The sequence below is a fragment of the Lepidochelys kempii genome, chromosome 1 (genome assembly GCF_965140285.1).
Source record: "Lepidochelys kempii isolate rLepKem1 chromosome 1, rLepKem1.hap1, whole genome shotgun sequence".
Lineage (NCBI taxonomy): Eukaryota > Metazoa > Chordata > Testudines > Cheloniidae > Lepidochelys > Lepidochelys kempii.
The window spans coordinates 157,623,823-157,637,136 of NC_136380.1; the positions used below are offsets into that span (position 1 = coordinate 157,623,823).

Here is a 13,314-nt window from a genome sequence, read left to right on the forward strand (position 1 = left end):
ACATTCCTGACTATGTGCATGTGCACTGCAGCCTCACTCTGCGTGTCCAGATGCCTCGCTCTTACCTAAGCCCCAGGGTGATCCATGAACTGGGGAAGACAGGCATTCGGCTGCTTAAGTCACCTGCAGGGAACAATCAGTTAGGCGTGCTCAGAGGCCACTTACTGTATTGGGTCCAATTCAAAATCTGGCAGATGGAGGAGGAGGTGCCTACCTTACGACTTTAAGCCCAGTGGTTGGAGCACTTGCCCGGAATTTGGGAGACCTGGGTTCAATTCTCCCCTCTCTGCCAGAGGGGAAGAAAAGATTTGAGGAGGAGGCGGCAGTGGCTGTGTAGTTTCCATGGAATGTTTCAATTTGGCTGAATCAGCATTGTCTGATGGAGAACTGTTCCCCTCAGAAAATTTTTGTCCAGCTCTGCAAAAAAAGTTCAGAAAGGAAGCCACGCAGGAAATTCTTTCACGCAGTTACAAAATACTAACTTCAGGCAAATCTTATTTTTATTATTCGATATGCACATCTGAAAAAACATCTTACTAAACTGACCATTCAGCTCATGAACTGCATAATTATACCAGGCTGTGTTTTGGGTGGCATTTTCAAGTGCTCAGCCTTGGCTTAACTCTGCTGCCACTGGAGTAATTGGGAACATTTTTTCACACAACACTGAACTAGACTCTGGAACTCACTGCCACAGGAAGTAGTTGAGACCAAGAACGTTGCAAGATTCAAAAAGTCATGGAACTTCTATGGACAACAAGTATAAATAGAGTAATAACAAAAACTTTGGAAGAGATATAAACCTCATATTTCAAGTCTTAAGCCACTCTCTGACTAATGGGTGAGACTTAATGTGGGGGACAGATTATTCCACATCTGCCTACTGTGGGATTTTTACATTTTCCTCTGAAACAGCCAGTACTAGCCACTTTTGGAGGAAGGATCCGTTTTGCCAGACTTCAGAGGAAGCAGAGTTAGGCCAACACTGGGCACTTGAAAATTCCACCCTTCCAATTTAATGTTATATCTGCTGGCTTTTTTGGAGGACAGATGGTATTTACTATACAGAGACAATGTCATCTTGAAATCCAGGTAAAAATAGTTTCAGGTAATATACCCCTCAAAACTCCCCTGCCAAGTTATGTGTTTTTACAATCACATTTAAAGTACTTTTCTCCCTTGCTACTATGTGAAAGACCCTCAAAAAACAAAATAAACTAATTGTATGTGGGAAACTACACCCTAAATTTTCTAAAGTCACTAGAGATTTCGGGTGTTTTCATTTTTGGGGGCCCAAATTCAGGCCCCTTATAAAGGGAGCTGATTTTCAGAGGATGTGATCTCAGCACTTTCTCAAAATCAGATTCCTTTAAGGTGTCACAAGTTGGGCACCTAAAAATTACTTTTAAAAATCTGGGCCACCCATGACTATACACCAAGTGCTGTCAAATATACCAACTGAAGACAGACACATTCCTTCTCTAATCTTTCAGTTTTAGTCATCTTGAAATAAAAAAAATTCAGACAGACGTGCTGAGTTTTTAATCCAAAAGAAAATATTAAAGAATAAAAAAGGTCACACATGGTAAACAGAAGGTACAATGTAGATACAGCATAAAAACAAGTGGAAGTTTGTGTATTCTTAATTAGGAAGAGAGTGTCCTTAAAGAATGCTAATTTCTTAATCCAATTTAAGCTTTATCGCATGTGATTAAGGTAGCTTTGCATTCCAAAATCGGACCCATGAATTTGCTTTTAAAGCTAGTGACTTTTTCTATGCCTCATCCCCACCAGATTTTCATAAAATCACCTGCCAAGCAATCGTGTATTAAACATTTTTCCCCAGGTCATAGCAATGGCAATCCTAGCAGCTAACACCCACCTTGGCAAAGATGGAGGAGTACTTGTCAACACCTAACAAAGCTAAATACAAAGAGTTTCATTTAAAATTAAATTGCAATGTTTCTCCAGAAAAACAAACCTCTCTCTTTTTTTGGAGAATTCAACCAAATATGATTCAGGAGCTCAATTGTTCACAATCTCTCCTATCTAAGTAATGGATCCCTATATCATCTGTTTAGAGTGAGGTAAGAGAAAAATAATTTGATATTAAGTAATCCTCTAATTTAGAAAAAGACTTTTTACACATACCTGAAAACCAAATGCTAAGCTTATTAGTGTTATCAGCATAGAAATCTCTTTGCCAGATCTCTATGCAAACACAGCTATTAAGTTTAGTTCAGCACTTAATGAACTGTAAATGTTAATCTGTGGCCAAACTAACCTTATAATGCAAAAAGAAAAGGAGTACTTGTGGTACCTTAGAGACTAACCAATTTATTTGAGCATAAGCTTTCGTGAGCTACAGCTCACTTCATCGGATGCATACTGTGGAAACTGCAGAAGACATTATATACACAGAGACCATGAAACAATACCTCCTCCCACCCCACTCTCCTGATGGTAATAGCTTATCTAAAGTGATCACTCTCCTTACAATGTGTATGATAATCAAGGTGGGCCATTTCCAGCACAAATCCAGGTTTTCTCACCCCCCCCCCTTTTTTTCCAAAAACCACACACACAAACTCACTCTCCTGCTGGTAATAGCTTATCCAAAGTGACCACTCTCCCTACAATGTGCATGATCATCAAGGTGGGCCATTTCCAGCACAAAATCCAGGTTTTCTCACAATTAAACAATTAAAATTACTATGCACAAAGTGCTGTCAAATGCACAAAGTAAACAAACTTCTTTCCCTTTTACTCCACCACTAACTTCCTTCAGTTTTACTAATCTTAGGGGTTACTTGCAACAACAGTAAGTTAAAAAGTTTTCAAACAAGTTATTTTTAGAGTTGGCATCCTTTTAACTTTCATGTGTCAAATGTTTGATGTTAATTCCTACAAAGGAGAACAGGCTCCTCTGAAATATCCGTGCTGGTTACCGGAACGTCCAGGAATCTTTCAAGTTCTGTTACCTGAATTCCATGAACCATGAAACCCAAGTCTTCAGTCAGTGTAGTGGCTATGTAGGCCTGATACCAGTACACTATTATCAAATAAATATGCTCTAGGGACAGATAACAAGGGCACCGCAATTCTGGGAACAGAACTCTGAGTTACCATTTGCATCCTCTGTTCAAAATAGCAGATGTCAGAGTTATTTTAGCATTATTTTTAAGTAAGGCTACATTTTAGTCATGGGTATTTTTAGTAAAAGTCATGGACAGTAAACAAAAATTCACGGCCTGTGACCTGTCCATGACTTTTACCATATACCCCTGATTAAAACTGTGGGGGAGGGCGGAAGGCGGCAGGATGGACTGCCCAGGGGTGCCGCAGGTGGCCCGAGACTGTCTCAGCAGTGGCTGGTGGGACTGGGGCAGGGGCATGGGTCACTGCAGAAGTCATGGAAAGTCAGAGAATTCGGGACCTCCGTGACAAACTCGCAGCCTCATTATTAAGTAATGAAATCCAGGACAGCTGTCATAAGATTCCAATCTTAACTGCAAAAATATTAAAAATAGTTACGCTATCACTTGAAAAATATATTTACATTTTAAAGAGGAAAACTACACTGAGTGTTTGGCTTAATAATGGAAGTTTACATTAAAGACAAATAGTTTGGGACTTGGACTTGTCCACCAAAGGTGTGTTCCAACTTCCATCCAAGGCAACGGTAAATGGGAGTTAGCTAAACCCAAAGTTAGGGAAGACTTCTATACTAAGACCCATGGAAATCCAGGAATTCAGCTCTCATTCATGTATGTATTGTTTTAAGTGTTTTTCCTTTAGTCATCTTTACATGATTTTCCCCTTGTGATGGTCAGATTAGAGTGGGCATCATTTATGTGCACTTTTGAGAAGCTTTCTATATTTTCTACAGGGAAGGAATGTGGGTCCTGTGGTTCAAATTCCAGCGCTGCCACAGATTACCTGTTTGACCTTGGGCAAGTCAGCAAATTTATCAATGCCTCAGATCCCCAGTGGGGATAATACACTTGCCTACCATCATCAGGTATTGTGAAGATAAATGTCACACACTCAGAAACCTCATTGTTAGGGGCTATAGGAGTACCAATCTAGCTAGCTATTTAGGCTGCAGTCCACTTGAGTGGATTCAGTAGTGGGATTTAAGAAAGGGGCTGGGATCAACAACAAAGTCTGATAACCACTGAACATGTTCACCAGTCATGGCAAGCTTCTCCGCATGGCAGAGCCGGAAGCCTGAGCAGGAGAGACCCAACAGCAAAAAGATAGTTCAAGTTCTAAACCAAGTCATGCCTTCGTCTCTGCTGGTCCTCTGCGGAGGATTAACAAACCAAACCCACAAGCATAGAAGATTATATGTGATTTTATCTTCTCACTGCATGCTCATAATTACTGTTACTCAAATGGAATCTTATTCAAACATTGCCAAAATAGATCCCGCCCAAGACACTTATTAAAGTCTGAAGAAATGTATTTTTTAATCTTTCACATTACAAGAGGTCCAGTGCCTGTAAGAGATTTTATTTGGAAAGAAATCACTCTTTCTGGGTTCTTTAGGATATTTATTTTACATTCCTCCCAGAGCCTGTTGCTGCGGACAGATCATATTTTCATGACTGAATAATTAGATTTTCAGTATCTTTTAGATACTGAAGGTTTAGTTCTTCAGTCAGGAAAATGTGACCTGACTGTTTTAGATGCATGCATATAGCATAGTTCTTGGAATTCTTAGTACTTATGTGATCATTGTAATTGAATACATTATGTTTTACTGCTGGAGAATATACAGAGAGCCGTCACAGTGCGCAACTCTACCCACTTAGGCACCTGAGTGAGGCATAGGGATTATAGCTTTGAGGTATACCTCCTCCCCCAACACTTCCTCAGCTTGGAATTTTAGGGTTTATCTACACTACAAAATTAGGTTGATTTTATAGAAGTCGATCTTTAGAAAGCAATTTTATACAGTCGATTGTGTATGTCCCCACTAAGTGCAGTTGGTTGGCGGAGTGCATCCTCAATACCATGGCTAGCATTGACTCATGGAGTGGTACACTTTGGGTAGCTATCCAACAGTCTCCGTTACCCATTGGAATTCTGAGTTAAGATCCCATTGCTTAATGGGGCAAAAACATTGTCGTGGGTGATTTTGGGGACATGTCAGTCTCACCTCCCTCCCTCCTTGAAAGCAATGGCAAACAATCGTTTCACACCTTTTTTCCTGGGGTACCTGTGCAGACGCCATAGCACGGCAAGCATGGAGCCTGCTCAGGTCAGCGCTGCTGTTGTGAGCATTGTAAACACCTTGTGCATTATCCTGCAGTATGTGCAGAACCTGGCTAGAAGATGCCAGCATGAGGACGACTGTGAGGAAGACATGGACACATGTTCCTGAAAGCAGAGGATGTGGCAATTGGGACATCATGGCGGCAGTGGGGCAAGCTGATACACTGAAACGCCGATTCTGGGCCCGGCAAACAAGCACAGACTGGTGGCGCAGACTATCCCATCCCATAGTGTTACGGGTATGGGATGATTCCCAGTGGCTGCAAAACTTTCGAATGCGTAAGGCCACTTTCCTGGAACTCTGAGAGTTGTTTTCCCCCTCCCTGAAGCACAGGAATACCAAGATGAGACTTGCCCTGACAGTTGAGAAGTGAGTGGAGATAGCCCTGTGGAAGCTTGCAACACCTGACTGCTACTGGTCAGTCGGGAATCAATTTGGAGTGGTCAAATCTACCATGGGGCTGCTGTGATCCAAGTAGCCAAGGCAATCAGTGACCTTCTACTATTAAGGGTATTGACTCTGGGAAATGTGCAGGTCATAGTGGATGGCTTTACTGCAATGGGGTTCCCTAACTGTGGTGGGGCGATAGATGGAACGCATATCCCTATCTTGGCACCAGACCACCTTGCCAACCAGTATGTAAACCGCAAGAGGTACTTCTCAATGGTGCTGCAAACACTGGTGGATCACAAGGGATGTTTCACCGACATCAGTGTGGGATGGCTGGGAAAGGTGCATGACACTCGCATCTTTAGGAACTCTGGGCTGTTCGAACAGCTGCAAGAAGGGACTTTCTTCCCAGACCAGAAAATTACCGTTGGAGATGTTGAAATGTCAAGTTATCCTTGGGGACCCAGCCTACCCCTTGCTCCCATGGCTCATGAAGCTATACACAGGCAACCTGGACAGTAGTAAGGAACAGTTCAACTATAGGCTGAGCAAGTGCAGAATGGTGGTAGCATGTGCCTTTGGATGTTTAAAAGCTCGCTGGCGCTGTTTGCTGACTAGGTTAGACCTCAGTGTAACCAATATTTCCATTGTTATTGCTGCTTGCTGTGTGCTCCATAATATCTGAGAGAGTAAAGGGGAGACATTTATGGCAGGGTGGGAGGTTGAGGCAAATCGCCTGGTGGCCAATTTTGAACAGCCAGACACCAGGGGGATGAGAAGAGCACAGCGAGGCATGCTGCACATCAGAGAGGCTTTGAAAAACAGTTTCATGACTGGCCAGGCTAGGGTGTGACAGTTGTGTTTTTTTCTCCTTGATGCAAAACCGCCCCCTTTGTTGAATTTACTTCCCTGTAAGCTAATCCACCTCCCTCCTCTGACCACAGCTGGCAAAGCCCTATTGTTTTGAATCCATGCATTCTTTATTTTTTAAAAAGGAAGATCACTGACAAGGTAGCCCAGGTTGGGTGAGGGGAGGGAAGGACAAGGTCACATTGCTTATTGTAGCCATACTACAAATCAAAGCGGTTTGAATTACAGCCTTCTGTTGCTTGGGTCATCCTCTGGAGTGGAGTGGCTGGGTGCCCAGAGCCTCCCCCCATGTTGTTGGGCGTCTGGGTGAGGAGGATATGGAACTTGGCAAGGAGGGCCGGCGGTTATACAATGGATGCAGCAGCAGTCTGTGCTCGTTGCCTTTCCTGCAGCTCCACCAGATGCCTGATCATGTCCCTTTGCTCCCGCATTAACCTCAGCATCTCCTCCTGCGTGTTCTGATCACGCTCACTGAATGCTTTCCTGGCCTCTGCCACCAAATGTCTCCATGCATTCAGCTGTGCCCTATCAGTGCGGGAGGACTGCAAGAGCTCGGAAAACATGTCATTGCAAGTGTGTTTTTTTCACCTTCTAATCTGCGATAACCTCAGGGACGGAGTTGATACGGGAAGCATAGAAACATTTTCACCTGCAGGGGGTTAAAAAGGGAGAGTAAATTTTAAGATACATTTCTGAGAACAAAAGGGAGACTCTTTCACAGTGAATCAAGCAATTCACAGCAGACAGCACATGTGCTTTAGGTACAAGGTCACAGTTTGCCTTTTATATTGAGTGCCTGCCGGTATGGTGACATCACACATGGCTGGACAACAGAATTCGGTTTCCAGGCAGCCATGGTAAGCCAAAGGATACATGGGGTTAGCTTCTTCCGCCTTCATAACATGTGGGAATGGTTTCAAACTGCAGTGCCCTCCTTTCCCGTAGCAAGCAATGCCGGTTGGATTTGCCATTTAAAAGGAAGGGCTGCGGTTTTGGAGTGGATGTGCAGTGCACCCTTCCTCCACCACATGGCTATTCTCTGGGATGATCCCTTTTAACAAAGTGCAAACAGCCCAGCATGAACGGGGTCGTTTTACTGTTCCCTTACAAAAATTCCCGTTTCAATCAGGTGACTATGAATGATATCACTCTCCTGAGGCAGACACAGAAAGATAAAGACTGAATGTTGCTTGAATGCAACCAAAACCCAGGACCATTCGCTGCCATGCTTTGTGCTGCAATGATTCTGGACTACTTGCTACTGGCTTGGTGTGGTAAAATGTCCTACCATGGAGGACGAAATAAGGCAGCCCTCCCCAGAAACCTTCTGCAAAGGTTTTCAGAGTACCTCCAGGAGAGCTTCACAGAGATGTCCCTGGAGGATTCCCGCTCCATCCCCAAACACGTTAACAGACTTTTCCAGTAGCTGTACTGGCCACTAATGCATCCCAATTCTTCAGGGCAAATCAAACATTAAACACTATTGTTTTTAACCCCTGTAGTGTAGTTACAAATGTGCACTCACCAGAGGTGCCTTCTCTGCCTTCAGGGTCCGGGAACCCGCTGTGGGAGGGTATTGGCTCCAGAGTGATGAAAAGGTCCTGGCTGCTGGGGAGAATGGAATCTCCGCTTGCCTGCTGCGCATCCTCCTCCTCCTCATCCACAAAATCCTCCTTCGTGTTGCGCGAGACTCCCCACTTGCAGGTGTCCATGGACAGTGGTGGGGTAGTGGTAGGATCCCCCCCCTAGAATGGCATGCAGTTGATCATAAAAGCGGCATGTATGGGGCTCTGACCCAGAGCAACCATTTACCTCCTTTGTCTTTTGGTAGGCTTGCCTGAGCTCCTTGACTTTGATGCGGCACTGCTGTGTGTCCCTGGTGTAGCTTCTCTCCACCATGCCCTGTGTGATTTTGGCATACATATTAGCATTTCTTCTTTTTGATCAGAGTTCTGCCTGCACAGATTCTTCTCCCCATATAGCAATCAGATCCAGTGTCTCCCGTTGGCTCCATGCTGGAGCTGCCTGGTCACCTGTGCTGCTGAGCTTGCCATGCTGACCAAACAGGAAATGAAATTCAAAAAATTCAAAAAGTTCCCAGGGCTTTTCCAGCGTACCTGGCTAGTGCATTGGAATTGAAAGTGCTGTCCAGAGTGGTCACATTGGAGTACTCTAGGATAGCTCCCAGAGGCCAATACTGTCGAATTGCACAATGCTGCATGTGCACTACCCCAAATTCGACTTAAGGTGGTCGATTTTAGCGCTACTCCCCTTGTGATGGTGGAGGAGTACAGCAGTCGATTTTAACAACCCTTTAGGTCGATGGAACGGGATTGGTTGTTTAGCCGCATCGCTTATAAAGTCGACCTAATGCAGCTAAATTCAACCTAACCTCGTAGTGTAGACCAGGGCTAAATTGCCAAGTAGTTATGGTATTTATCTTATTTTGTTTCTTTTAAGGAGTCTTTATTCTTCGGTTGACATCTACTCAGTGGTTCCTATTACAATGGCCATGTGGACACGCATGTTCAGCCACTAACCTCTTTACTTCCAATATGCACGATACCTCCTCAGTTCTGGGTATTACCAAAAAAAAAAAAAAGGAAACAGACCAAAAAAAAAAAAAAAAACTAAAAAAGAAATCACTGCAAGATACAAAATCCACAGAAAAGACAATTTTATTGGACTTGACTAAAAGATCCAATGTTTAACCATCCATATTTATATTAACAGTGCAGTTGCAGATGTACACAAAGTAATGCAACAAACATATTTCCTGCCTGCAATAAAAGTTATGTTCAGGAAACAAGAGAATAAAAGGAACGAGAGTGCACAAAGCTTTAAGCTTTGATAAAAAATAACAGCTTTTACAGACAGATATTTTAAATACAATTTTAAACAGGTTTTCCTCGAGGATTCGTTCTGTGCTTTTGAGTTCATCTAAAACTATAAAGAATTACAAACCATCAGAAAAATTTGACAAGTACAAAGTTGACCAGATTTATAAAAAAATGGAGAGAGATCCCCATTACGAAATATTGTCTTTTTAATCCTAACCTCATTAACTCCACCCTTCTGTTTATTTCAATGCTGAATATGGTTGGCAGCTGCAGATTTGGAATAAAATTATTAAGTGATATTAACCTGATTAGAACCCACTTTTAAAAAAAATCCATTTCTTTGTACTACAATTGTGTTTGTACAGTGGGTATCCCAGATGTTGCATTAATTTCTCCTTTTATTTATCTTCAAATGTTTACTGGAATTTCCATTACTGAAATGTTCTGGGTAATTTAATCAATTTAATCTAGAAATTGCAATGACAGTTTTTTGGGTTTTCTTAAAAGCTTGTCCTTAATGAAATTCCAGGCACCACTGAAGAAAATGAAATACATACTACACATGCATATTTACAAGACATTCCACCAATATAATGGTACAGACACAGTATGCATAAATCCATGAACCCCAATGAACAATCATATCACTACAATATTCATTAAACGGTGACCGCCATTTTTACCCACACCATTTAGCATCTGTGGGCAGTAGTACATTTGGACAAGCACTGGGTCACAGGATCCAGAACCAGTAAAGAGGGATGAGATAATTTAAAGATGCTTGCAGAAAGATTTAAAAAAAAAAAAAATCAACATTTTGTTTGAACTTCTGATCACCGGTGTCTCTACATACACCAGGTTCAACCCACTGATTGTGTTGCATCTGCATCCTTGGAGGAATACTGAATCTCAAACATAATGCATTGAAGTCCATGCACATACAAATGCTATTATGCATATTCCACAAGAGACTTCTTACCCACAGTACAAGGTAAACAGCACAACATATTATTGATTAGTCCTTGTTAACTCCTACTCACCACTGTCTTCTCAGAATAAGTCATTTTCTTTGATACAATGAGAATTTCTCATATTTATAAATTAATAATGTACCAACCAGCAACTATTAATATTGTTGTCAGATGTATGCTCCTTAGTTCTTTATTGAGCAGCCAGATCAATAACAAAAAATACACTGAAATTCAGTCCTTCATTTTGACTGAGTAGTAATATTCAAACAGCAGGACTAAATGATTTTCTAAAACTCTCATGTCAGTACCACAAGCCATGGACTGGCATTAATTTAGCGTAATAGCAAGAGCCATTTAACACTGAGCACCATCAATTTACAATTATACAATATTTTGGAAAAATTGTAAATGAACTGGTTTCTCAGAAGGTACAGTTTCATTCTAGTAGCTGTTGGAACTATTTGGCAGAGGACAGCAGGTACCAAATACTGGTCAAAAGATATGGATCTATCTATCTTTCTAGATAGATGTTACATATTTACTCCATTGGCTGAAGTAAACATCTGAGTTTTGATATGACAAGATAATGATATAGGCTTTCTGTGCCTATGGATTCCCAGAAGTAACAGAGGGAAATTAAATGAATAGTTGTGTCCTGACACTCCACTGTGCTTTAAGACTGAAGTCCAAAGCAAAGGTCTGGTTCAAATCTTTTTCTATAAGCAGGTCTTTCAGAAAAGACCTACTGCACCAGATTATAGAATAGTTCCCCCCGCCCCATCATAATTTGTCAGAATAAATTAATGGTCTGTTACAGAAGTTTCTCTCATTCTTGACTGAAGTCATAAAGAGTAAGAAACAAAATTAAAACAAAAGTCAAATCATAGGATAATCATAGAATACCTGAATATTCCATGCAGAATAAAACATACCAAAAAAAAAAAATCCTGTAGAAATAATGCTTCTGGTTCTACCTTAAAGAAAAAGCTATGAGCTGCTTGGGCTATAAAGCTCTACCTTGTATTTAAAGGCACCAAGGTTTTCAGAGAGATGCGTATTCTAAACAAAGATGCACTATTCTGATCTCACTTGCTTTAATATGGTATAACTTCATTCAGTGAATGAAAGTCTGACCTCTGCTCAAAATGTAGTGACGCCAATTGATAGAGGAGGAAACAAAGATTGTTTTGAAACTTTTGCAATCTCTTTGGGAAAGAAGACAGAACTGAACATTAAAATACAAGAGACTTCTCAAATATGATAGCATTATTGCAGTTGTAGTAGGTAGAAGGAAGAATGTGGAAAAGCCAACTCTGCCACCACAAGTGATAGTGAAGTACAAGTCATATTTGGCACTTGTTTTACAGATATTCAGGTGGTTTGCATATAAGCAGCTGACTGGCCAATCAATGTCAGGGGTTTGTAGATGAAATGATCATCTGAACAGCTACTTTATTTCTAATCCATGGAAAAAAGTTTTGCTGCCATGAGGAAGGCTACTGAAAGTGAAGTGGTCCATTAAAACAGAGACACTAGGTTTCAATCGTCAGAAGTCGATTAAACAGCTCATTAGTAGAAAAAGGCTAAACCAGAATGCCAGTGATCAGAATGACATACGAGGCAATAGTCAGGAGCAAATCTGTAAATACACCGACAGCTGACTAGTAGGTTTAAACATCCACATTTTCTCTTTAACATCCTGACCTGCTGAAGACAGTCAAGCAGCTTGAAGAGCAAGTTTTCTTAAATCAGTCTCGAAGTATTGACCCTAACATTCTTTAACTAGCAAATCTCTTGAGAATGTCATGGGGAGAGACCACACCTTTTGGAAACCTGGGCAGAGTTTCATTTTAATCCCTTTTCTGTAACAGGTGGAACAAGATACTAAACAAGGTACAGCTGAAAATGTGGTAAAATCAGCCGTATCCCAGGTCATAATCAGAACCTTTTATATACACTTCAGAGCAATTTAAAAAAATAGAGAAGTCCAAAATACCTCCAGAGAAAGTTCTAGTTTCCTGAAATGTCATGTACAAAAGTAGGCCACTCCAAGTTGGCTTAAAAGAAGTCCATAGCAGTTGGTCTCTTCTTAGCTGGTGTTACAAATGATTTCTTCATCTGGGGCTCTCCTGTGGGTGTACCAGGTGACTTCAGCACCCCATGGGGAGGCTTTTGTTCAGGGTTGAAAGCCACCCGGGAGGCTCCTTCTGGGCTCACTAAGATACTTTTGTCTGTCTTTTTAAATTCTGTCAAATAAAAGTTAAAGGACAAAGCTATTAGAGAGCCAGACATTGAGAGATTTAGGCAGCTCCCCAGTTCCCTGATTGCTCTGGCACCCAAATGGGTATCAAGGAAATCTGCCATTAATGCACGAGATCCAGGCTGTTAGCAAAAATCAAAAACCTAAAGATTTGCGGGGAGGGGGTACGGAAGAGGTCAGCCTAAATATCCAGCTCCTGATGGTGCCTTATCACTCTCTCTTTAGGTTGTGCTACCACCTCCAGCTGTAACCCACGGACTGACTGGTGGTACCCAGAGAGAACTGGCTGGCCACGTGGTGCAGCTCTCCTTGTTACCAGATCCTCTATCGTGTTAAAAGCCAGCTAAATACTTCCCTCCTATTCCTGCAGCTGCCAGTTATTCCATGATCGTAAGTGGGAGGCAAGGTACCCAAAAACACTCTCTTTGTAAAGAGGCAATTCAGACAAAGCCCTTGATTTAGGTTTCCTAACAAAATTTACATCTTCCCATTGAAAGGAAGGAAAGGAACAAGGTCACTATTCATACTGTTTAAATCCCATGGTCCTAGCGTTTGATGACCATTGCTGGCAGCAGGGTTTAAGCATCTTAATTCTCCTCACAAAGATGGTTTATGAGCACAAAAACACACACACACCCCCCCACGGGAAAATATACAGTCTGTTACTCCAGTGCTGAAATAAGATGTGATCTGCATCTTAGA

The 13,314-nt window shown here is 41.8% G+C and overlaps 1 protein-coding gene and 1 long non-coding RNA gene across 4 annotated transcripts in view; one reads left to right on the top strand and one right to left on the bottom strand.

The window, feature by feature from the left end:
• The window catches only part of LOC140917155 (uncharacterized), a 37,763-nt gene that overhangs the window by 21,997 nt on the left and 2,452 nt on the right, over positions 1-13,314 (top strand). The window contains exon 2 of the long non-coding RNA XR_012160727.1: positions 12,838-13,002. This is a non-coding gene — a long non-coding RNA (uncharacterized LOC140917155). The remainder of the gene's footprint in view (positions 1-12,837; positions 13,003-13,314) is intronic.
• RRP1B (ribosomal RNA processing 1B) overlaps positions 9,193-13,314 on the bottom strand; it is a 36,893-nt gene continuing 32,771 nt past the window's right edge. For all 3 annotated transcript variants that reach the window (XM_073359285.2, XM_073359277.2, XM_073359292.2), the window contains one exon: positions 9,193-12,598. In XM_073359285.2, the coding sequence (XP_073215386.1) occupies positions 12,411-12,598 (188 nt within the window). In that variant the 3' untranslated portion in view covers positions 9,193-12,410. The remainder of the gene's footprint in view (positions 12,599-13,314) is intronic.